Source organism: Pipistrellus kuhlii, unplaced genomic scaffold (assembly GCF_014108245.1).
Source record: "Pipistrellus kuhlii isolate mPipKuh1 unplaced genomic scaffold, mPipKuh1.p scaffold_m20_p_16, whole genome shotgun sequence".
Classification (NCBI taxonomy): domain Eukaryota; kingdom Metazoa; phylum Chordata; class Mammalia; order Chiroptera; family Vespertilionidae; genus Pipistrellus; species Pipistrellus kuhlii.
The window spans coordinates 24,510,860-24,537,762 of NW_023425471.1; the positions used below are offsets into that span (position 1 = coordinate 24,510,860).

At 38.8% G+C, this 26,903-nt stretch overlaps 1 protein-coding gene across 3 annotated transcripts in view; it reads left to right on the forward strand.

The window, feature by feature from the left end:
- Positions 1-26,903, forward strand: part of BRWD3 (bromodomain and WD repeat domain containing 3) — a 135,123-nt gene that overhangs the window by 5,279 nt on the left and 102,941 nt on the right. For all 3 annotated transcript variants that reach the window (XM_036439828.2, XM_036439829.2, XM_045582376.1), the window contains exons 5-6: positions 16,519-16,669; positions 18,693-18,791. In XM_036439828.2, coding sequence (XP_036295721.1) covers positions 16,519-16,669; positions 18,693-18,791 — 250 coding nt within the window. The remainder of the gene's footprint in view (positions 1-16,518; positions 16,670-18,692; positions 18,792-26,903) is intronic.

Genomic DNA, 26,903 nt, shown 5'->3' on the forward strand with positions numbered 1-26,903 from the left:
AATTAGTTGCCTCTTGCACTCCCCCCCAAATGGGGATCGAGCCCTGACTGGGAATCAAACCCCTGACCTCTTGGTTCATGAGTGGACACTCAACCACTGAGCCACACCGGGCGGTTATTACCTTCATTTTACATACAAAAGACTTGCAGCAATTTTATGCTCTTAAAAAACTTTTTATCAAGATTGTATGTTCACTATCTTTAAAAATAATACATCTACCAGTATCTCTGATGATTTGTCATTATAGAACTTACACTTGCATATAACATATTAAAGTTTAAAAGTGTTTTCACATTTCATTTGATTCTCACCAACTACTTTAAAAGACTATTTGAATTCCAGACATACCTGTATTTTTTTCTTACCCAGCTCTTTTTCTCTAATTATTACTAATAGCTTAAATTGTCTGTTACAACAGTATCTTTGAGTGCAGGCAGCATCCCTCAGTGTGGAAGCAATTTATAAGCATGTGTGATTTATTAACTGCTGTGTAGATACAGACATGCAGCCATAGCCAAGAACAGAATGCATCTTGGGAAACCAGAAAGCATGTTCTGCTCAACCCTAGTGGATATAATGCTAACTCCCAGGTATGATGGCAGAGAGCAATGAATGTCTGAAAACTAGTATACTTCACTACTGATTTGCTTGAGCCATGTGTTTATTTTTGCTTTCTGTAATATGTTGGCTTTAGCTATTTGTCTGCATTCATCTTTGGCTTTTTTTCACATGTGGCCTCTGGTAATATACTTTGGATGATTAAATCCTTTTGGAGATTTATCATTAGTTCTAGAAAAACTGGTATCTCACTACAAATGAGATGGTATTGAGAAAGTGATGAGAATTGCTGTTAGGGTGAATGTTCCCTTATAAAATTTGGTCCTTAAATCACTTTTGCCAAATTTGAAATTAATATAGTTTGTGTGTTTTCTTGTTTTACTGATGTTGATTAACTGATTGGTTAATACATATATTTTTGGTAGAGAGCAAAAGAGTAACTTAAAGGCAGTATAGTGTTTGTGTCATTTTTATTTGTTTGTTTCATATTTTTGAGATCCCCTTGTTTGACATTTCTGACATAACATTTTGTGTGTAGTATGAAAAGATCATGAGATTTAGTCTGGAAGATAGGCTTTACTTGCTGAGTGACCCTGGGAAAGTGATTTAACTTCTTAGGGATTCAGTTTTCTTATTTATAAAATAAAAACCTATACTTGTTTTACATGGTTGTTGTGTGAACCAAAAGAGTTAAATATGAAAAACAATGTATTTTGTTATTTGAGAACACTGTGCAGATCAATTGATTACTACATTTTAAAAATAGGACAGAGAGGTTGAATTGCTAGTGTAGAAATCTGGACAACTGTGACTGCAGAATTTATATTTTTTAGCTAGGTAATTATTACCATCTAATTTCCCTAATTATTTTTATAAGGTGAAAGGCATATAAAACATGCTATTAATAGTATTTAAAAAATGAGTGTCAGAATTGAACTCCAAATGTGTGTTTGCAGGTGCATCTGTGTTAAACAGTAAATCATTAGTTCAAAAGATACTTAGTGTTATTTGTATTTTTATGAATTACAGAAAAGTAATTCAGTATGATATTGGTGGTGTATTCACTCTTTTAAGAATATGTCTTTCCATTCTCTTTTTGTAGTGATTCGAAGTCCTTCTGATTGATCTTTTTATCCTGTTATTTTCTATACATTATTGATAATTAATTTCGTGTATTTTAAATTACATTGTTGAAGTTTTTTTTTATGCCCTTTAGTATCTACCATGGTGCTTTATACGATTTGCTGGCCCTCTGTTATTATTTGATCAGTTTTCTTTACTGTTTTAAGAAGTATTTCATTATCCTATATAATGAAGATGTAATATGCAAATGATCATTACACCGTGAAGCGCAACGACCAACCACGTAACGATCAGCTCACAGATCAGCAGGAGGGTGGGGCAGTGAGCTACAAGCCGGCACTGGAGGGCTATAGGAGGGGGCAGAACAACAAACTATCTGGGGGAGTGGGGGACAGAGGGAGCTATAGGAGGGCAGAGCAGTGGGCGGAGAGCTGCTGGAGGGCGGCAGCGAGCTACTGGTGAGCTACAGGTGCACAGATTTGTGCGCAGGGCTACTAATATATACATGTACTAGAGGCCTGGTGCATGAAAATTCATGCACTGGAGGGGGGTGCCTCAGCCCAGCCTGCCCCCTTGCACAGTCCGGGAGCCCTCAGGGGTGGGAGTTGACTTGGCGATCAGAGGAAAGTGGTGCTCCCATCACACCTCTGCTGCTGCCACTGTCAGCAGCGCAAGCCTCTGATGGCCCTGGTTACCTGGACCTCGGGCAGCCCTGGGTGGCTGGGAAGCCACCATTCGAGGCCTGTCTGTGCTTTGGGTGTCAGCTGGGCAGTCAACATCTGAGGCTTGCCTGCACCTTGGATAGGCCCTGGGCGGCTGGGGGGCTGAGGGGACTGGGGGACTCTGAAGATAGGCATGTGAAGTAGCTGGACCTGCCTGCAGGTGGACCCAGCTGTGTTGCATGCCTGCTGCCCTGGCAGGCCTGAGGGGACTGGGTGCTGCCATCTTTGAGGGCCTGGCAGTCAATTAGCATATGTCCTCCTTATTGGCTGTGGACACTACCATCTTTGTGACGGTGTAATGGTCAATTAGCATATTCCCCCTTTATTAGATAGGATATACATATGTATGTATTTTAAGGCTTTTGTAATCTGCTAGGTGTTTCTGAATTCTTTTATTGGACCTTGCTTTACTGAGAAACTTCTAAAATGTGGGTTGATCCCTTATCTTTATCTTGATACTAGGGGCCTGATGCATGAAATTCGTGCGTGGGGTTTGGCAGGGGGTGTCTCTCAGCCTGGTCTTGGCCTGCAAAGATGCCAGCATCCCTCACCTGGCCCCTAGCCAGAGGTTCCTCTCCTCCTTCCGCACAGCCTCTGGGAAGATGCTTGTCCTGGTGTCTCCTCAGGGTCCCGGCCCATGACACCCTGCAGCTCAGGTACTTGGGTGCTTCCTTGTCTGACTGTGCATCAGCTGCCATGGGAGCCTTGCCTCAGGAGTCACCCCCTTGGACCATACTACTTGCAAGTGTGTGGAGGGGCGGCCTCGGCAGCAGTGATTTGATGTCTGTAGCGTGCCCGCCTGACACCACCCTACCCCTCACTGCAGTGTGATGCTGGTCCTATCTGGACTGTTGGCAGGGGGCTTCCAGTCTGTGACTGAGGCTGCTGGGCTGCGACTGGGGGCTGCATGTGGAGGACCCTGGTGCTCATAGAGCTCTGTCAGCATCGCAACCCCACAGGTTCCTCCCCTCCTGCCGCAGAGCCTTGGCACTGACGCTGGGCCCAAGGCCCCACAGGCCTCTTCATTCCCGTAGTATGGCAGGCCAGGGCATGGACTCTGGGCTCAGGACCCCACAGACTTCTTACTTCTCTTAGCAAGCCTGGCAGGCCAGGGCACGACCTCTGGGCTCATGGCCCCAGAGGTGCCTTCCCTCCCGTAGCACAGCCATGGCTTGGATGCTGATGCAAGCTCAATGTCTAGCTCCCAGTTCTCTGGCCAGAGACCCCTTCCCTCCCTCCACGGCCAAGGAGCAGATACTGAGTTCCTGTTGCCTGGGCGATGCCTTCAGCATCTGCTATGGGCGCTGCCATTTTTGTCACGGAGTGAAGGCTAATTTACGTATTACTCTTTTATTATATAGGATCATATACTTTCAAGGTTATAGTACCTGTAGTGCTTTTTTGAGGCAGTGTAACCCAGGGAATACTTGAGCCTAGGTGGATGGATCTGGTGATCTCATTCCTGAGGCTATCTTAAAACTAATAAAAAGAAATGCTGTGCTGATCGATGTTTCTCTCTCATTGAAGTTTCTAACTCTCTACCCCTTTCCCTACCTCTCTGTGAAAAAATGAATTATATATATATATATATATATATATATATATATACACACACATATATATATACACACACACATATATGTATATATATATATATACATACATACATATATATACACACACACACACATATATATATATATATAAAAAGAGAGAGAGAGAGAGGGAAATGCTGTGGGTGATGGTTAGCATTTTCAAAGGAAAGTGATAGGAAATCGTAACACTTTGTATTCCACCCTTTGGATTGTAGTGATACCAAAGGCCTTTATTTCCCCTTTTACATATTCCCCCCCCTCCTTCAAATCAGCAAACAGTAAAACTCAACACTTACATTATAAAGCTATAATATCAGATTATTACAGATATTTCTATTTTACTGAAAAGTATCAAGAAGAAAATATTATTATTTTTAATGTTTTCTTCCAGTCTTTTATTTTTTTGTACATGTATTATTAAAAATCAGATAATCCTCTGGAGAGAGTTTTTTTTTTAATATATTTTTTATTGATTTCAGAGAGGAAAGGAAAGAGCGAGATAGAAATGTCAATGATGAGAGAGAATCATTGGTTGGCTGCCTCGTACATGCCCTCAACTGGGGTTCGAGCCTGCAACACGCTTGTGCCCTGACCAGGAATCTAACCGTGACCTCTTGGTTCGTAGGTTGATGCTCAACCACTAGAGTTATGCTGGCCAGGCTAAATTAATTTTTTTCATTGATTTTAGAGAGAGTGGAAGGGAGAAGGAGAGGAAGAAAAAAACATTGATTTATTGTTTTCACTTATTTATGCCTTCATTGGTTGCTTTTTGTATGTACCCTGACCAGAGATCCAACCTACAACCTTGACATAACCAATTGAGCTACCCAATCAGGGCCCTGCATTTTTTCTTTTTTAACTTAATCTTGTGGAGCATCTAAAATTTTGAGATAGTGTGTGCTAGTCACCATCCAGTGAGTTTACTGGATGGGGGTGTATTTTTCTCTGCCTGGAATGCCCTCTCTTTCCTTTGTCTGTCTTGTAGACATTTTCTTAGCCTTCAAGTGTGAAATTAGACATGAACTAAGTCCTACTTCCAGGCCCAAATTAGTACTGTGCTCCTTTGCTTCCTTAGCTCTAGGTGCTAACTTCTGGGCATGTAGCTTTGGTTTGTTTCTATTTGTTTCCCCCACTGGGACTGTGGGTCCCCTTAATTCAGGAGTTTAATCTTTCATTGCATGCCTATACTTTATGACTGAATAAATGAGTGCCTGAGTAAATGATTATGTTTTCATTTTTATCAAATCATATGAGGTGGTTATTATTACTCCCTGTTTTACAGATGAGGAAGCTTAGGCTCAGAGACTGAGTAATGTTACAGACCACATATATAGGAAATGGGGATGCTGTAATAATTCACAAAGTCCTTCCTACTGTACCACACTACTAGAAGGCATCACAGCTAGTAAAGTTTAGAACCTAAATAATCTAGGTTCTCAGACTTCAAAGCACCATGCTAGTGTACTTTCATTGATATATTTAAATTGCTGTGTTTTTCCAAAATCTGTTTTGTTTTCTGTCCCTAAATGGAAAAAAAAGTGCATGTGACTAATTTGTTACATCTTCTATTCCCTCCCCAACTCCACAGCTAAATAACAATCTCAGATAAATGTTGCATTTCATTTCCTGAGCATATGATCCCAATTTGATTTTTCTTTTTACTTGTGTAGTCATGATCTTAGTTAGAAAATAAAACACACAAACAGTTCTGTTTTATTTGTTTTTTAGAGTTGCTGATCTGATCCTATTATTTCTAAAAGCCAATGTAAAATATCATTCACAACTGAAAATTAGTATTTCAAATGCAGCCTTTGATGCAGATATTAGGTAGGCACCATTTGCATTTTATTCAGTGCCCAGTTGGATTCCTGTTAACTAAGTATGATGAGTAGGATCATCTCAGTGCATTCTGTGATCCTCTCAGTTGTCATAATGATTTTGAAAGGTGGTGATTCAGTTGTTGGATTTGCTCTTTAGGTCAGGCAATCTTCCTATTTCGAAGGTTTATAATTTAGGCTTCATTTAATTTTCAGTTTATTGAAATTTATAGTTTTATTGATTTATTTTTTAATTTTTTAATTTTTAATTTTTTTATTGATATTTTACAGAGAGGAGGAAGGGAGAGAGAGAGAGAGCCATAAATGTCGATGAGAGAGAAACATCGACCAGCTGCCTCTTGCACACCCTCTACCGCAGGTGTGCCTGCAACCAATGTACATGCCCTTGACCGGAATTGAACCTGGGACCCCTCAGTCCGCAGACCAATGCTCTACCACTGAGCCAAACCGGTTTTGGCTATAGTTTTATTTTTTTACAGCCTTCATGTTCATAATTTTTTAAATGACTCAATAGGACAGTAGAAAGAGCAGTAGACAGAGAGACCAGAGTTCTGATCACTCGTTGAGACCAGAGTTACTGATCACTCATTGGACTTCACTTCTCTGGATCTGTTTTTCCTACCGTAAGATGTGGAGTTAGTTTGATTATGTATAAAGGATAAGTCCAGTTCAAAGATTCTATAATTTAACTCCTTAGAGCTGTTTTATAGAATAATATAGAAGTTTGTATTATACTTTTGAAATTTGCTTTTAGAGAATTCTTCAGATCTCAAAATGCTTGTTGTGTTACCTGTTGGCCATTATATTCCAGAGAGGAATGTGGTTACATAATGAAATTAGAATATTTGAGCTTCCATAGAAAAAAGTTGCTTAATTTATATTAAGCCATAAATTTCATAGAATATTTTAGTCCATATTTTAATATATTTTATTTTATATTACATTATATCTCTAATTCTAATGACGGTAATTAAGTGTTCTTATGCCTTAAAAGATCACCTTTAAAACATTCCAGTTTTAATTAAAACAAATGAATTAAAGTTAACATTAACTACCACTTATAAGTCCTGAAGTTTGATTTAGAAGAAACTATTATTATAAGAACTGTGTTGATATAGTTTGGAAGCTTACTATTATTTTTTTAAAGGAGAAACAAGTTCGAAATCAAAAGTATTGTTTTTGTCATTGATTATAGAATCTATATTTTTATAGTACTGTTTTATAATCAAATTTTTATTGATATTAGAGGAATATACTTAAAATGGGACTACTTAGAAATTGATCAGTTTTCTGTTGTATAGGGTGAAAATCAAACTTGTGAAATTTATTTAATGGTTTATAATACAAATCTTCAAGGATGAGAATTTCGTTGTAGAAAAACCTTGTTTTGCTTAACTAATGTTTATGTGTTTTTAAAACATCATTGTTTCTATAAAGTGAAGAAATCAGTACTTAAGATGTCAGTTTGATATAATTCTAACAGGTTTTTATTTAATAAGAGGTAATTCTAAAAATTCCTATTAGAGAATTTCCATTTTCTGGATTACATATTTCTAGATATATTGTAATTTCTAGAGTACTTAGTTAGATTTTTATAACCTTAGTAACTTGAGATGGGATAAGGAAAAGAGAATTTGTAAAACATAAAATGCCATTAAAGCCCTAATTCAGGGTATGGCAAAAGTAGGTTTACAGTTGTTCATATGGAAAATAATACAATAATTAATAAATAATAATATAAGAATTAACTGTGTTTCACATACTCACAATTGTAAACTTACTTTTGCCCCATGCTCTATAGCAGTTACTTGATGGAAAAGTAATCTCTGATATTAGAAACCGTTTATTCAAGGCAGTATTGGGTCGGGGAGAAAAGCATAAGCTATTATAGATGTTAATATTCAGTATTTTAAGGCATCTATATAATAAAAGCCTAAGCAACAATTAAGGTGGAATGACCAGAATGACTGGTCACTGTAATGTGCAATGACCACCAGGGGACAGACACTCAACACAGGAGCTTTCCCCTGGTGGTAAGTGCACTCCCACAGGGGGAGCAGTGAGCCAAGCAGTAAGGAGCAGTGAGTAGGTGAGTGGTAAGGAGCGAAGGATCCTGGACTGGGAGAGGGATGTCCAACTGCCAGCTTAGGCCTGCTCCCCACGGGGATTCCTGGACTGCGAGAGGGTGCAAGCCGGGTTGAGGATACCCCCAGTGCACTAATTTTGTGCACTGGGCCTCTAGTACACACACACACACATATTTATATACCTTTAATATATGTGTGTGTGTGTGGGTGTGTGGGTGTGTGGGTGTGTGTGTATTTTTTAAGGGTGCTAACTATGTTTGCATGTAGGCATATTTAGGGAATCCCCTAATATTGAAGGAATGAATTACAAATTAGTATTTTAGGACATCTGTGTCTATAAATAACAAGAAATTGTTTTTAGCTGCTTTTACTTTATTACCTATATGTTTTACTGATAGTCCTATATAGTTTTTGCTTAGGAAACAACTAGAGATGTGAGAAATTAATGAAAGATTTTTTTTCCCCTTAATCCTCACCTGAGGATATTTTTCCATTGATTTTTTTTGTGTGTGTATGTGTTTTATTTATTTATTTTATATAATCTTTATTGTTCAGATTATTACAGGTGTTCTTCTTTTTTTCCCACCCATAGCTGCCCTCCACCTGATTCCCCACCCCATCCCATGTCCTTACCCCCTGCCACTGTCTTCATCCATAGGTGTAAGATTTTTATCCAATCTCTTCTCACACCCCTCAGACTCTCTTCCCCCTCAGAATTATCAGTCCACTCCCTTTCTATGCTCCTGATTCTATTATATTCACCAGTCCTTTCTGTCCTTCAGATTTTTTATTCACTTGATTTTTAGATTCATTTGTTGGTAGGTATGAATTTGATGTCTTTTTGTTGTTCATAGTTTTTACCTTTACCATTTTCTTCTTCTTCCTCTTTATAAGGAATACCCTTCAGCATTTCATATAATACTGGTTTGGCGGTGATGAACTCCTTTAACTTTTTCTTGTCTGTGAAGCTCTTTATCTGACCTTCAATTCTGAATGATAGCTTTGCTGGGTAGAGTAATCTTGGTTGTAGGTTCTTGTTGTTCATCACTTTGAATATTTCTTGCCACTCCCTTCTGACCTTCATAGTTTCTGTTGAGAAACTATGGGTACTCCCTTGTAGGTAACTAACTTTTTTTCTCTTGCTGCTTGTAAGATTCTCTCTTTGTCTTTTGCCCTTGGCATTTTAATTATGATGTGTCTTGGTGTAGTCCTCTTTGGATTTCTCTTGTTTGGGGTTCTGTGCATTTCCTGGACTTGTAAGTCTGTTTCTTTCACCATGTAGGAAAAGTTTTCTGTCATTATTTTTTCAATAGGCCTTCAATATCCTGCTCTCTCTCTTCTTCTGGCACCCCAAAAATCTGGATGTTGGTACGCTTAAAGCCATCCCCAGGGGCTCCTTACACTATCCTCACACTTTTGGATTCTTCTTTCTTTCTGCCTCTCTGGTTGGGTGTTTTTTGTTTCCTCATTACAGATCTTTGGTTTGACTCTTGGGGTACTTTGATCTACAGTTGAGTTTCTATATATTCTTTATTTCAGACATTGTATGCTTAATCTCTGACTGGTCCTTTTCCATTTTTTTGGTATTCTCATTAAGGTCCTTGGAGGTCTCATTAAGTTTCTCAAAGGTTTTTAGAAGATTCTTGAGTAACCTTATAAATGTGATTCTGAACTCTGTGTCATCCAGTAGTTTACTTTCCTCCATCTCTCCCATTTGTGATATGCTTCTGTGTCTCCGCATTTTGGTTGCTTCCCTGTGTTGATGGAGTGGCTTTTTGTGGTAGGTGACCTATAGGGGCCAGTAGCTCAGCTTCCCCTATCACCGAGGTGGTTGCTCTTGGTACACCCCTTTGTGGGTTGAGTGCAAAGTCTTGGTGTAGTTAAGCCTTGATTGCTGTTGGTACACTGGGAGGAATTGACCTCCAGGCCAATTAGCTGTGAAGACCTGCTGTGTCTATAATGGAAGAACTGCTGCGCTAGAGACATGCTTATGGTGCAGGCCTTGATTCAGTGGGACCTTGGTGCTCACTGAGTCCGCCTCCCGAATGTGTCACTTATGGATGTGAGGAGTTGAAGTCTGGTGTCTCATACTGACCATTAGGTATACTGGCTTCTGGATCTCCAATGGAGTGCAGTGCAGCTACTGTCTGAGGCCACAGGAGTTATGATGAGAACCACAGTCCTCTCCTCCCTGCTTGGAGCTTTGAGGCTTTGGAGCTGTCTACCAGGTTGCAAGTTTGCTCGATTAAACTGCAATAGAGAAGACCATTCATATGCAAAAGCAGCTGCTTGGAGCTTGGGTGTGTTTGTAGATTGTGCGAGGTGGAGTCTCAGGGCGTCACTAGGCTAGGGCGTGGCAAACAGCGATGGCTGCCAGTCAGCCATCTCTGCCTCTCTGACTGCTTCCCTGCGTCTTGCGCCCCAGCACAGCAAACAATTATTCTTGAGCGCAGCTCTGCAAGCAAGCCACCTTCACTTTCTGACCCGATGGCAGACAGTCCAGCTTCTTTCCAGAAACTGGATTTCAGAGAGATTGGGGGCTTGTCTCTCTTTGGGTTGAAGAAAGCAACGCCCTCCACCAGCCGGGATCCACCACCAACCCGTATCGCGCGCACCCCAACCTCAGTTTTTCAGCACTTGTGCCCTGATTGCTTCTTTCTCTTTCAGTCTAGTTGTAGAGCTTCCACTTAGCCAGCTTTCCCGTGGTTCTGGGTGATAGACGTTTTGTCTTTTAGTTGTAGTTTTGAAATTGTTGTGCATGGCAGCAGTTTAGGTGTGTTTACCTAAGCCACCATCTTGGATATTAATTAAAGAATTTGCTTGATACTTTGCTCAATCTAGAAACTAAACCTTGTAAATTCACATCTATCTATAATAATCTATAATAATAAAAGTGTAATATGCTAACTAGACCGGGTATCCTTCTGTCATTCTGGACAAAACCGGGGCTGTGAGGGAAGCCCAGAGTCCTTGGTGCCTGCTGGTGTCTGGAGGGAAGCCTGGGGTCCTGGGTGCCAGAGGGAAGCTGGTGCTGGCAGCTGGTGGAAGGAAGGCCTACTTGCAGGAATTTTGTACATCAGGCCTCTAGTTTAAAATAATCAGATTAAGTAGCCATTCTTTTCTAAGAATCATGACCTATAGCCTAAGCCCCAATTATTTTGGTAGATTAAAATTGGTTTTTGAAGGTACTTACAAAGATAATGGTCAGGAAATAATTTTTTAAAATCACAACAGAATCATTTATTCCAAGAGTTCTGAATACATGTTGGATTGTACATCTTTGGCCTGTTTTTTAAGAAAAGAAAAAGGCACCCTGATATAAGAACCTGTGGTTTTTCTTTTATGAATTCATATGATATTGCTTAAAGATATACTTTGGCAGACATTACTTTGGTTTTTATTCATTTATTGATTCACTGAGCAAATATTGCTCAAACATACATAATCTCTTGCCTCACGGTGATCATTAGCGATGATTTACAAAATTATTTTTTTATCTTGTGGTGGTAATATGTCAATGTGTGTACTATGTAATGGTAGACATGTACATTTTTATTTTCATTTATACTAGAGGCCTGGTACATGAAATTCATGCATGGCGGGGGGGGGGGGAGGATCCCTCAGCCCGGCCTGCACCCTCTCCATTCTGGGACCCCTCAGGGGATGTCCAACTGCATATTTAGGCCCGATAACTCCATCCGGAACCACTGGCTCTTAATCACTCACCTGCCGCCTTTTGCCTGATTGCCCCTAACCACTCTGCCTGTCTGCCAGGTCACTCCTAACCTCTCTGCCTCCGGGATCAGGCCTAAACCAGCAATTGGACATACTTCTCTCAATCCGGGACTGCTGGCTCCTAATCGCTGCCTGCCTGCCTGATTGCCTCTAACTGCTCTTCCCTGCCATCCTGATTGCCCCTAACTGCTCCCCTGCCAGCCTGATCACCCCTAACCATCTCTGTCTCAGCTTCTGCCACCATGGTTTGTCCAGAAGGATGACCGGAAGATGTACCGTTGACCCAGTGTAATTAGCATGTTACGCTTTTATTAGTATAGATTAGTCAGCTCAGACAGCGATAATAAAAATATCATAAATTTGTGTGCTTTAAACAACAGAAATATATTTTTCTCACAGTTCTGGAGGGTATAATTTGGGGTCAGGGTACCAGCATAGCATTGTCCCATATACCAGAAAGTGGTAGATTTATTGCCAGTCAGGGCACATATCTAGGTTGCAGATTCAATACTCAGTCTAGTGAGTGCAGGAAACAATGGAACAATGTTTCTCCCTTCTTTTCTCTGAGATCAATTAAAGTGAATGATAAATAAATAATGTTCTCTAATTATGGTTTTAACAGGAAAGATATTAGTGATCCATGGAGTGAAAAATTCATTACAACACATATATTCAGCATGACCCCATTAAAAAAAATATTGATTTCAGAGGAAGGGAAAAGGATAGATAGAAACATCAATGATAAGAATCATTGGTCAGCTGCCTTCTGCATACCCCTCCTGAGGATCAAGCCTGAAATTTGACCAGGAATCATATCATGACCTCCTGTTTCATAGATTGATGCCCAATCACTGAGCCCCACCAGCCGAGCCCCATTTTTATCCATAACAGGCACATGAGGTACATTGGCAAGATCTCACTCCTAGATGAAAGTCTGAAATTGCCCAAATTCCTTTGCAGCTAGGTTTCTGGCTATGAATTCGTTTCTGCCAATCAGATGTGCTTGCACAGTATTTGGAAGGCAGAAGTGGGGCAGAGGCATCTCCCCGCAGTTTGGGTTGTTTGCTGCTGGTGACCATGTTAGCAGATATGTGGAGGTTTTCTGCAGCGGAATCCAGGCTGTTCACAGACAGTTGTGGCAGAGGCAGTGCCCAGTGACCTGTTTTGTGGGAGCTGGAGGGGACTTGCAGGGGCAGTAGTTTCCTGATCCCGGGTCACAGCTATTCCAGAGTGTCCCTAGAATTCAGTTGTGGCAGAGGGGGCAACTTCTCCCGCTGGGCAAGGAATCTTTCCTGGGGGCCCAGTCTATTACCCTCTCCTCCAGCTTTCTGATGATTTCCCAAGCACCAATTCCCAATGCTAAATTCTTTCTTGCCTAAAATAGCAAAGATCTAAAAACATTTTGAATCTTTTTCTTTCAACACAAACAATGCTGCACAGGGTCAGGTCTGAGAAGTGGGTGGCAGAAGGCTCCCTTCTTTGAGTCTCAGTTTCCTCTTTTGTAGAACTGAGACCAGAGATTATCTGTTCACTGAAGGCCCTGGAGGTGGGGTCTCTCAGCCCATCCTGCCCTCTCACAGTCCAGGAGCTCTCAGGGGCGGGAGGCGACATGGCAATCAAGGGAAGGCAACGTCCCCATTACACCTCTGCTGCTTCCACTTCTGGCAGCGCCAGCCTTGACCAGCCCTGGTTGCCTGAGTCTCAGGCCGCCCTGGGTGGCTGGGCAGCTGCCATCTGAGGTTTGCCTGTGCCCCGGGCCAGTCCTGGGCGGCTGGGGAGATGAGGAGGGGACTGGGTAGGGGACTCTGGAGGGAGGCACGCAGAGTGGCTGGGCCTACCTCAGGGTGAGCCTGGCCTTGCCACACACCTGCCACCCTGTTGGAGCTGAGGGGACTGGGCAACACGATCTTGTGACTATGGGCACTGCCATCTTTGAGAGCGTGGCATTCAATTAGCATATTCCCTCCTTATTGTCTATGGGCACCACCATCTTTGCAATGGCATGAGGGTCAATTAGCATATTCCCTCTTTATTAGATAGGATAGTTACTAAAGACCATGGCAGCTGTGTTTCCTGAAGATGGCCACAACATTTCCTATCCCTTCTGTGGCCTTGCCACTTTCTGCCACTCCTCTCTATTGAAGTAGTGCTGATCTCTGAATTCCAAGGCCAAGGTTGAAAAGGCACAAGGTTGCAGCCCTGCCCACCCCACCAGGGTTTCCAGCTCTGGCCCTGCCCACGCTGCTTGGGGCTCTGTCTGGCATGGGGCCTTGCCCTCCTGGTTCACTTCCCCTCCTGTTGGTGGCTCAGCACCTTGCTGCACATCATGGCTCACCTACTGGTGCTGCTGTAAGAATCCACATCTGGCCTTGCACCTCCTGGGTTCTGTGCCACTGCCCCCTGTGCCCCAGGGTCCCTATTCATTGTCTCTTTTATGGCCTTCATGTTGAAGTTTCTTTGTCAGATTTGAGTATTGCTACCCGTTTTTTTGTTTTGTTTGTTTGTTTTTCATTTGCCTAGGATTGTTTTTTTCATCCCTTTGCTTTCATTCTCTGTGAGTCTTTTTTACTGAGATGGGTCTGTTGTGGATAGCAAGTATATGATTAATGTTTTCTTTTTCTTCTTTTTTTTAAATATATATTTTATTGATTTTGTACAGAGAGGAAGGGAGAGAGATAGAGAGTTAGAAACATCGATGAGAGAGAGTCATCGATCAGCTGCCTCTTGCACACCCCCTACTGGGGATATGCCCGCAACCAAGATACGTGCCCTTGACCGGAATCGAACCCGGGTCCCTTCAGTCCCCAAGCCGACGCTCAATCCATTGAGCCAAACCGGTTTCGGCTGATTAATGTTTTCTTATCCATTCAGCTACCTGATGTCTTTGGATGGAAGTATTTAAGCCATTTGCATTTAAGGTTATATTTTTAAAATATATTTTATTGATTTTTTTTGCAGAGGAAAGGAAAGGGATAGAAACTTAGAAACATCACTGAGAGAGAAACATCGATCAGCTGCCTCCTGCACACTCCCCACTGGGGATGTTCCCACAACCAAGGTACATGCCCTTGACCGGAATTGAACCTGGGACACTTAAGTCCGCAGCCGATGCTCTATCCACTGAGCCAAATCAGTCAGGGTTAAAGTTATTATTCCCCGCCCCCCCTTCCCCGCCCCAAGGTTATTTTTGATAGGTACTTATTTGTTGTTATTTTTATTCTGTATGCCTATGTTCCTCCCTCTTCTCTCTATTTCTTCTTCTTACAATAGTCCTTTTTGCACTGCTGGTTTGGTCTAATAAAGTCATTTAGTTTTTTGTTTTTGCCTGTGAACCTCATTATTTCACCTTTAATTTTGAATGATATCCTTGCTAAATAGAGTAGTCTTGGCCTAAGTCCCTTGCTTTTCATTATTTTGTATATGTACTGCCACTTCCTGGTTGTCTAATGTGTTTATATTGAGGAATCAGTTGACAATCTAATGGGAAATACTTTCTATCTCTCTTATGGCCTTTAAGATTCTTTCTCCTTAACGTTTGCATTTAATTATAATGTGTCTTGTGGTGTGTCTTTTGGGGTTCATCTTGTTTGGGACTCTGTGTTGTTTGTGCTTGTATGACTTTTTTTCTACCAGGTCATGTTTTCTGTCATCATTTCTTCAAACAAGTTCTCTATTCCTTACTCAGACTCTTCTCCTTCTGGCATCCTTATGATGTGGATGTCATGAGGGTTCATGTTATACCATGGCTCCCTTAAACTTTCCTGCTTGCTAATTCCCCCCCCCCCCCCCCATTTGCTGTTCTGAATGGGTGTTTTTTCTTACCTTGTCTTCTAAAATGTTGATTTGGTTCTTAGCTTCTTCTAGTCTACTGTTGAATCCTTCCAGTGTATTTTTTATTTCAGCTCTGTCATTCTTCATTTTTTTTTTAAAAAATATATATTTTATTGATTTTTTTACAGAGAGAAAGGGAGAGGGATAGAGTTATGAACATCGATGAGAGAGAAACATTGATCAGCTGCCTTCTGCACACCCCTTACTGGGGATGTGCCCACAACCAAGGTACATACCCTTGACCAGAATCGAACCTGGGACCTTTCAGTCTGCGGGGTGACGCTCTATCCACCAAGCCAAACCAGTTTCAGCTCTTCATTTCTAATTGATTGTGATTCAGGGTTTCAACATCATTTTTCATACTGTTTTTTTTTTTTTTAACTTCTTTATAGATCTCATTAATTTCCTTGTAGTTATCTCTAAGTTGTTTGAGCATCCTAATTAACATTACTTTGATTATTTATCTCACAAATTGCTTATATCAATTTCATTTAGTTCCTTTTGTGGGATCTCTGGTCACCAAGGAGGCAGGCTCATGTGTCTTGGTGGGGAGGGCCCGGTCATGGCTTCTGGCTGGTTGCCAGATGGCAGTGCCATTTATCCAGAGGCACTGGGCCAGGCACAATGTTTAGTGGTGGTAGGCCTGTGCATCTTGGGGTGTTGGATCCCAATGGCAGAACTTGTTGCATTACCTTAAGGCACCAGTCATTCAGGGCATGCTGGGTCAGTGGCAATTCCCCTCACCCCATTTCTGCCCTCTGCCATGTTGGTTTTCCTTCAAAGTAATACCTTTTGTTTTCATTCTTATCATTTAAATAGAATCTATATCCTCTGATTATTGAACAGTTCATTACTACTGGATAAATCAAGTACTAGAGTGCCGTGTCCTTTAAATTATACTATTTAAAATTTTGTGGCTGTTTCTTATATTTTGTTGACATCTTAAATATTCAAAATATTATTCTTAAAATTTAATGTACTTAAAATTGGACTTTGTTTTATGATAGAACAGTTTGGTAATGGAATAGATTAATGTTTTGTTTTCCTGTATTTTATTTATGGTTTTTAGGTGGCAGCCAATGCACACATTCCTCCAGACTACCTCCTTAAAATTTGTGAGCGGATTGGTCCCATACTAGATAAGGAGATCCCTCAGAGTGTTCCTGGGGTACAGACATTGCTTGGTGTTGGTCGGCAGTCTCTGTTACGGGATGCCAAAGGTAAGATTTTCTGTTTTCTGAGTTGTGAGTGGAGAATAGCATATTTTTAAGTTAAGTAAATGTTTGCATGCTTTTCTAAGTACCAAATTTTTTTAGTACAAATAAGTGTTTAGAGACCTAAAAGGAGTCCTTTTTGTAAAGCACTAGAGGTAAAGGATATAAAATCTCTGGAATAGAGATATTAAAAGATTGCTGCTCTGATTAGTATAGTATAAACTATACTTCAATGTTTTTAATATTTATGAGTCTTGATATCATCCTAATCACATAGAATATTTTATAACAAGTCAATGAAAATTATATTATATAAAATTATAATTAAAATATTTATTTTTTAAAATTATTATTTTTAAAGTATTTTTAAAATTTACTTTTTGAAAGAGAAAAAACAAATACTGCTGTGAGAGGGAATCATCGATCTGCTGCCTCCTGCACACCCCCTACTGGGGACTGAGTCTGCAGCCCGGTCATTTACCCTGACCGGAAATCAAACTGGTAACCTTTCATTGCATGGGTCAATGCCCATCCATCTGAGCAACACCAACCAGGGCAATTTTTAAAATTACTTTTTAATTTTAGCAGTTCCTTTCTGTAGGTCCATTGTTTTATTAATTGTTTATTTTTTTTCATATTATTTGGCTATTTCTGGAATTAACTTTTTATTTTCTGAGAGTTGATAAATATATACTTCAAACACATTACTATTATTGATTTTTAGAAAGAGAGCAGGTGGGGAAAAAGAGAAATAAATAAATTTGTTGTTTCAAATATTTACATAATTATTGGTTGATTTGGACCCCAGATCAAACCCATAACCTTGGCATATCAGGACAATACTCTAACCAACTGATCTACAGGGCCAGAGGTTGTTAATTGTTTAAATAATCAAAAAGTGCTAGAGGGCTTAAGGGGTTTTATTCCTCAGCTTTATTGAGGTATAAAAATTGACAAATAATATTGTATATTTAAAAAATACAATTAAGCATATCAATTTATCAGTACCTATTCAATACAGTTTCTCTCCCACTTTTTCCCCCCAGTATTTTACATATTTTTCCTAAATTTTTACATGAAACCCTAATATATAATATATAAAATAGTGTTTTATGAACATAGACATATGAAATTACATGTTAAGGATACCTCTTAGTGTGATAAATACTTCAGGTCTAGCAACCAATTTATTTCTGTTTTGTATTATTATCATAATTTTTTTAAGATCCTAATATACAAGTATAAATAGTTGCATAAATTATACCAGTGTTTAAACATCTTATTTTATAATTTAAGGAAATTCTTCAATAAAGTTAATTTGAGGCTTTTAAGAGAGTAGTAGAATATTTTGTTTCAAAGTTGAATTAGAAATATTTATTATGTGCTTTGGTCTTTTGATATAAGCATAAAAGGCAGACAGAAAACACAACTATTTATAATCAATTATCATGTGATATGCATTTACCTATTATGGCACAAATGGAAGACACTGCATAACATGAGCATTCACTGAGAACAAATGTTTCCGAATTTAATCTGGCATACGTGTATGTAGTTTTATCCTTACTTATATTGTTTTGTATAAGTAGGTATGTATAAACTTAAAGGCAAGAAGGACCAATGTAAACTTAAAACCTTATTAATCTCATGATATTTACATGAGATTCAAATATATGTGTAATAAAAACTTCAGCTCTAGATCTGCACAGAATAAAATATCCTGATGATATATTAAGGTACTTGTATTCACTAGTCATAATGCATATGGTTTAAAACATAATTAAATACATGCATTATATTTTTATTTTGGCTTTAGCAATTACAAAGTCTATTTTCCAAAATTTATCTTTATTGTTGAAAGTATTACAGATGTCCCCTTTTCCCCCCATTCACCCCTTTCACCTTAGGAAGAAATATATTTTAACAAATTAAATTGAAATTAGACATTTGCCTCAGAAGTGCAGTTAAAACAAAAAACAACAACAACACTGTTCTACTCCGTGACTAACCTTTGAATCTTTTTGTATAGACTGTAAGAGTACACTATGGAATGGGTCCGCTTTTGCAGCTCTACACAGAGGCAGACCTCCAGAACTACCTGTAAATTATATGAAACCTCCAAATGTGGGTAAGTAATGTCCATGTGAGTTATAAATATATTTTTGATTTGTTCCTTCCTGAACTTATTATAAAGCCAATAATAGGTATGAGAATTAAATTTGAAGTATAAACAAACTATTTACATTCTTGAATTTTATGGTGGTTCCACATTTTTAAAATCATTTTTACCTAAAGCAAATTTAATCATAGTTTTGTAAAAGGTTAGCTCATGTTTTCCATTCTTTCTTGCCTTCCTTCCTTTCTTCCTTCCCTCCTTCCCTCCCTCCCTCCCTTCTCTCTCTCTCTCCTTCCTCCCTTCCTTCCTTCCTTCCTTTTTTCCTTCTTCTCTTCCCTCTCTCTATCCCCCCATTCCCCCGTTCCTCCCTCCCTTATACCCTCCTTTCTAACAGAAGCATTTTTATATCTTTAGGTGTTTTTAACCATGTGGATGACTATTTACATATCTATCTGTTGAACTCAACAATTTTATCGGGATCTATGTAAATTTAGCTTTCAGAAGGTAATAAAAGTTTCCTGAAAGTCACATGTCCTATTTAGAATATTTCTGAGTTTTCTCTGGTAACTACTCTGAATAAATATTAGTAGTAGTTCCCAAGGTAGTCTAGCTATAGAACCATTTATAATAAAGTTAAATTTTAAAGAATGTGTAAAACAAAGCAGCTGGGTGAGTAACTGTCACTCTTTTTCCCTATTTTCTCTCTTCAAAAAAATTATTTCATACAGTGCCTAGAGAATAGTTCTTAAATTCAAGTTGAAAAATAAGAATATTTTTTAAAAGTTATATTAGCTTTTAGAACTTATTTACCCTAAGAGATTAAATAAATTTAGGCTAGAGATAATTTTAAAATATATTTAGACAAATCATTGATAAAGATTCATAAGGTTTATTAAAGTAAATTGGATACTTTGATGTATATTGCTAATAATTTTTTTAGCCTGGATATTACTGGGAAAAGTAGAAAATTGGGTTGGGTCTAATTGGACCTAGTGTGTTAAATATATATATTTTTAATTTTCCTAGGCAGGCTTTTACCCTCCGTGTTTCCCAGTATTCACTTTTATTCATAATTAAGTTATTAAATTTAATTGGAATATATTTTATTATTCATTTATTTTTGTTCAAAAGTTATATTTTAGTCACAATATCAACATTTTTAGTCATCACATGTGAAGCACTAAAGAGTAACATCTTCCTTTCCTTTTTAAGAATTTTTTTAAAAAAAATTTTCTTTATTGATTAAGGTGTTACATATGTGTCCTTATCGCCCTGTTGCTCCCCTCCCCACTCATGCCCTCACACCCCTGTTGTCTGTGTCCATTGATCACACTTATGTGTATGCATACAAGTTCTTTGGTTGATCTCTCCTCCTTACCCCCACCCTCCCCTACCTTCTCTCTGAAGTTTGATGGTATGATCGATGCTTCTCTGTCTTTGGATCTGTTTTTGTTCATCACTTTATGTTGTTCATTATATTCCACAAATGAGCGAGATCATGTCCTATTTATCTTTCCCTGACTGGCTTATTTCATTTAGCATAATGCTCTGCAGTTCCATCCATGCTGTTGCAAATGGTAAGAAGTCCTTCTTTTTTACTGCAGCATAGTATTCAATTGTGTGGATGTACCACAGTTTTTTAATCCACTCATCTGCTGATGGGCACTTAGGCTGTTTTCAAATCTTACCTATGGTAAATTGTGCCACTATGAACATAAGGGTACATATATTCTTTCTGATTGGTGTTTCTAGTTTCTTGGGATATATTCCTAGAAGTGGGATCACTGGGTCAAATGGGAGTTCCATTTTTAATTTTTTGAGGAAACTCCATACTGTTCTCCACAGTGGCTGCACCAGTCTGCATTCCCACCAGCAGTGCAGGAGGATTCCTTTTTCTTCACATCCTGGCCAGCACTTGTCATTTATTGATTTGTTCCTTGATAGCCATTCTGACAGGTGTGAGATGGTACTACATTGTCTTTTTGATTTGCACCTCTCAGATGATTAGTGACTTTGAGCATGTTTTCTTATGTCTCTTGGCTTTTCTTAAGTCCTCTTTCAAAAGTGTCTATTTAAGTCCATTTTTTGATTGGGTTGTTTATCTTCCTTTTGTTAAGTTGTATGAGTTCCCTGTAAATATTGGTGATTAAACCCTTATCAGTGATAACATTGGCAAATATGTTCTCCCATGCAGTGGGCTTTCTTATTGTTTTGTTGATGATGTGCAAAAGCTTTTTATTTTCATGTTGTCCCATTTGTTTATTTTCTCTTTAGTTTCCATTGCCCTAAGAGTGGAATCGTTGAAGAAATTGCTTTGGCATATGTCTGAGATTTTGTTGGCTGTAGATTCCTCTAGTATTTTTATGGTTTCCTGTCTTATGTTTAAGTCCTTTATCCATTTTGTTAAGAATTCTTTTAACTACTCATATGCCAGGGTTCTTTTCCCAGCCTTATAAAGGGTTCAGCATTCTGGAGAAAGGGGCTGATGTGTAGATGATTAGAGTCCAGAGATGAAAGTTAATTTTGAAAGGCATTGGGGGTTAGAGGAGCTTCAGCTGAAAGGAACTGAAAGACTCTTACCTTGACCAAGGACCTTTGCTTTTATTCTAACACAATTTGTCCTAAGGCAAGGTGGAAATATACATTTCAAAGGGTAAGGTATCAAAGGATAGGGTACAGAAGCATTATCAGTTTGGGGAATAGCCTGCAGCTGTTCAGGTGTTTGGCCAACAGGAGGCAATAAAATGCCCTGAGCTGTCTGGCAGCTAACTATCCCATTCAGGTTTGGGGAAAGTGCCTTTTAGTCTTCCTGCTGTTTTTCTGTTGAATTCTTATATGGATATATGGAATACTCAGTGCCAGCTGGAAGTAGATCATCACCCTTACTGTTATCAGCAAAGGGGTTGAAAGAGTGGAGGTTCTGGATAGTGGACATACATAGGATTCCTTTTTCTGGGCAGAAGCAGCCTGCAGAAAGAAGGCTGAGGCTCAGAACATCAAGCTAGGGGGGCTTATGGGAGGTTACTGATCCTCAGTGGCAGACCAGTGACTGGGGTCTAAATTTTTTCTTTTTATTAAATTTATTGGGGTGAGATTGGATAATAAGGTTGTACTATTGAAGTGCTAGTGCCTCAAGTACAATGGTGATTTGAAGTGGTGAGACTGGACATCTTTGCCTTGTTCTTGATCTTTGGGGTAAAGCAAATACTCTTTCACCATTCATTATGATTAGATGTCCTTTATCAGTTTGAGGATGTGTCCTTTTATTCCTACTTAGCATCCATATTTTAAAACAAATAGATATGTCTCATTTATTTTATCCAGTATATTTGGAATTATATGTTATTTCTTGGGGCTCATTTTAACTGTATTTTATGTAGAATAGTGCTACCCACTAGAACTTCGTGATAATGGAAATGTTCTATTCTAATGGTATCCAAAACAGTAGTCTCTAGCCACATGTGGCTATGGTATCTGAGAAATTAAAATTTTTAATTTTTGGAAGTTTTGAGTAATTTAGTATGCAATAACCACATATGTCTAATGGTTACTGTATTGGATAGTGTAGATCCAGAACAATACAGGAACCAGTAAGCAGCTCTCTGGATAGAAGTATAATTGGGTAATAATCTATTGACTAATGATTCATTTTATAAATTTAACTTAGACTGTTTCCAATTTTTGTACTTAGACACTACATTTACATTTTTATATTTTGATTTTGTAACTTACTTTAAAAATCACATTGTGATACTTCCTTCCAATGAAAGTTTTACAATTGTCTTTCATCAAAAACAATATAATTCTAAGCTTGTCTGGACTCTCCACTATATTAGACTATTTATTCAAATGTTGCCATTCTTTATGCATTTAATCAGCAATGTTTTTTAGTCATTAAATGAAATGGAGGTGAGGGAGCATGGGGATGAAATTTGGGAGTTCAGTCCTAGATTCCATTCTCTAGACCAGTGTTTCCCAACCTTCTCTCATGATGAGAATCACCTGGTGGAGTTGTTAAAACACAGATTCCCGAATCCCAACTAAGAAGTGCTAAACTAGAATTTTTGAGAACATATAGGTAAAATTGCATACCTAACTTAGTGCTCTGTATATAAAATCTGTCTTAGAGCACTAGTTAAGTATACAATTTTACCTATATGTTCCCAAAAATTCTAGTTTAGCACTTCTTAGTTGGGATCCGGGAATCTGTGTTTTAACAACTCCACCAGGTGATTCTCATCATGAGAGAAGGTTGGGAAACACTGCAGTCTAGACTAACTACCGTAATACTTTAAATATATGTATACTTAAGTTTTCCAAGGTTGAATTTCCAAGTTCCTATAGGGTAAGAGCAAAGATGTCTATTAACATCATTACAGGTCTAAGCTCCAGTCATGCCATTTCATTAGCTGTTTGCTTGACTAAGCACATTGATTTTTTTTTAAATTATTTTTTAATTTTTATTTATTTTTTAAAATATATTTTATTGATTTTTTACAGAGAGGAAGGGAGAGAGATAGAGAGCCTGAAACATCGATGAGAAAGAAACATCGACCAGCTGCCTCTTGCACACCCCCTACCGGGGATGTGCCCACAACCAAGGAATCGAACCCGGGACCTTTCAGTCTACCACTGTGCCAAAATTAAATCAAGAAGAAAATGAACCACATTCTAAATAATATTAATATGTAATGCCACTCAAAAGAAATTCCGGAGCATATGTAATTAATATTTGTAGTATTGTTTGAGATCTTGGACTACAATCACTAAATAATGTTATTTTGTTAATCCCTTTAAATATTAGTATTTGTTTTGGAAACCTTGGAGTAGTTACTAAAATTTCACACAGACACAACTCTTCTCTTGAGCTAGTTTAGTACCCTGTTTCCCCAAAAATAAAAGTGTCTTATATTAATTTTTTCTCCCAAAGTTGCGCTAGGTCTTATTTTCAGGGGATGTCTTATCTTTCCATGCGCTAGGTCTTATTTTCAGAGGATGTCTTATTTTCGGGGAAACACGGTAGCTTGTTAGTATAGAAGTGATTTTAAAACTGTTTCATATTTGTTTGAAATGAATATTTGCAAGAACTAGTATAATAGTTCTTAATCCATCATGATAGAAGTATCCTAATTCTAAATACTTTTCATGAAATTATCCAAAGGAATGGCATCACAATGGCTTATTCATTTTAGTTTGGGACTGACATTATACCCAAGGAAGAAATATTCATTCTTATTTTTTCTAAGCTTAGTCAAGGGCCTAATGTGATAAGACTGTTTTTAAAGCTTTTTTCCCTTTATCTTTAGGATATTTGACATATAGCAACATCTTATAGTTTACATTTTAGGTCTATAATTGACACTGCATATAGCTCAGGAGGCTTGCATTACCTCTGTAGCCAAATTAATATTTTTGTGTTCCCATAAACTTCTACTTAGCATTGATTGGCTCTTGATTTATTGCCCATTGTATGCTTTATATGTCACACTTAAATCCAGAATTCACTTGGAGGTGGGAAACTTGCCTCTTGATGGTATGTAAATATAAATTGAAATAATGTAATTTAATTTAAACTTTTATTTGGTTGAGGTGACTTTTTGGTTGAGGTATTTTTGCCAGGAATACTTGTCACCCTCCCTCTTTCATTTTATCTAGTTCTTATCTTTCGCCCAGGGTTCGCTTTGTATTGCCTGCTTCCCTTTACTTACCACCTTCCTCCTTTTTGTATTCACATAATTGTCATGAAACAAGCTGCATCTAAAGCCTTTACTTTTATGTATTTGTAGAGGAACAAGGGATTCTTATCAAACCTGCAAGTAATTAAACCTGGAATATAAACTGAATCTTTTGTCTGTGCTACATTAATGAGAGCTCACTAAATATTAAATGAATGTAATTGCTATAATTGCTGCCACATCCCTTTTAAAGGCATTTGTTATGGTTTTATACAGCTCATGAATTTCTAGCTCTTTTTATCCATTTCTAGAATCAGTATTGTATTAATATCCTATATAATAAAAGCCTAATATGCAAATTATTCCCTCAGGCAGTCCTTTGACCAGGAGTTTGACTGCTCACTATGACATGCACTGACCACCAGGGGGTTGGTGTGGAACATGGTGGGCATCAGCAGTGTGCCTCGATCTCTTGCTGGCTACCTGGGAGTGGGGGTGGAAGGGGCAGAGGTGTGAGAATGCAGGATGTCCACTGAGCTTGCTCTCATTCCCCCTGCTACCCTCCCCTAGGATGCCAGGGCTAGCGCGCAGGGGAAGCCCCTGCACTCAGGTGCCAAACACCCACGAAGAGCCCGTCCCGCACCTGCGTGGCCTCTTCTGAGTGAGCCCGGCTGTAGCCACCAGAACCACAAAGAGCTGCTGGGAGAGAGTGTGTTGCCTGCCCAGCTTCTGTGTGGTGCTGCTGGGTGGCCTAGAGGCTCACACTGCACCCCGGCCCTCAGCATCTGGCCACACTCACCACATCATATATATATATACACTGAGTGGCCAGATTATTAAGTATGCATTCAGAGATCATAATAATCTGGACACTCAATGTATAAAGACTATTATTTTGTTAGCAGTGATTGGCTCAGCCTGGTACGTTTCCGATTCAATCTTAAGCTTCTGCTGAAAGCACCCCTGCTTCATTCTTCATCCTACCCCCACATTCCGAAGTTTATCTTTGAGGTAGGGGTTTAGCTACTGGTTCTTAGAAGTTGATAACTTTGCTTTATTGTTTTGAAGTTGTTTAGTGGATTTAAAAATATATATTTTATTGATTTTTTACAGAGAGGAAGGGAGAGAGATAGAGAGCTAGAAACGTCGATGAGCAAGAAACATCGAGCAGCTGCCTCTTGCAAGCCCCCTACCGGGGATGTGCCCGCAACCAACATACATGCCCCTGTCCGAAATCGAACCTGGGACCTTTCAGTCCGCAGACCGATGCTCTACCACTGAGCCAAACTGGTTTCAGCATGTTTAGTGGATTTTAAAACATTTCATATTGGCCCGATAGGATCATATTGGAACATGATTTTAGTAATAATGTCTTTTGTCTTTCATTACCTTTACTAGGCAGGTCTAGAAAAGTTGTGTTGAGTTATCCTTTAAAATAGCTGGACATGCTATTTTCCAAAGCTTATTGGTAATGAGGTACTTTTAAATTCTCTAGGTTGCTTAATGGCCTCTATGAATATGAAGTTAGTTTGATCTATGGTTAAAACAATTCATTTTATCTTTCAATGCCATTTACAGAAGAATTGGAGCTGTTCTACTTTTAGATAATCTATATTAAAGTTTAAAAATTAAAAGTTAGAAAATCACACAAGGATTTGTGAACACTATGTATAGCATATTATTAGAATATGGGTGATAGATAAAATTGCTCGAGTTATGTGACTCATTTTTATTAAAAATCAGATAATTTGTATACTTTTGGTTTTATCTGTAGTTTGATGCCAAGTTGATGATATGCTCTTTGTCTCAGTAGATATAGTAGTTATCTGGCTTTGGTTAAATACTATATCTTTTAGCATCATTGATCAGATGTTTTCTGTGATATATTCAGCAGAATTCTGTGAGTTTTATGTTTCTTAGCAGTGAAAATCTCTTGTGTTTAGTGATTTTATAGTTTAGGCTAAGAAGTTGTTTCTTTTTTGGGGAGGTAAGAGGGGCATTTGTCAGTCTTAAATTGCTGGGTCGGTAGAGTAGTTTAGTTTCCTTGTTAAAGCTTCATCAACCAGAGACCACCAGGAATTGATTCATAGTGAGGGAGTATACTCCTGAGGAAACTTGGAAGTGCCTTCTTTTTTAAATGATAACTTCTTTTTAAAGAATATATATATTTTTTATTGATTTTTTACAGAGAGAAAGGGAGAGGGATAGAGAGCTAGAAACATCGATGAGAAAGAAACATCAACCAGCTGCCTCCTGCACACCCCCCACCAGGGATGTGCCCGCAACCAAGGTACATGCCCTTGACCGGAATAGAACCTGGGACCTTTCAGTCCGCAGACCGACGCTCTATCCACTGAGCCAAACTGGTTTCGGCAATGATTACTTCTTATTTATTGAAAGACATCTAGTTGAGAAATAGAGAAATAACTGTTAGCATTTATGACAAATG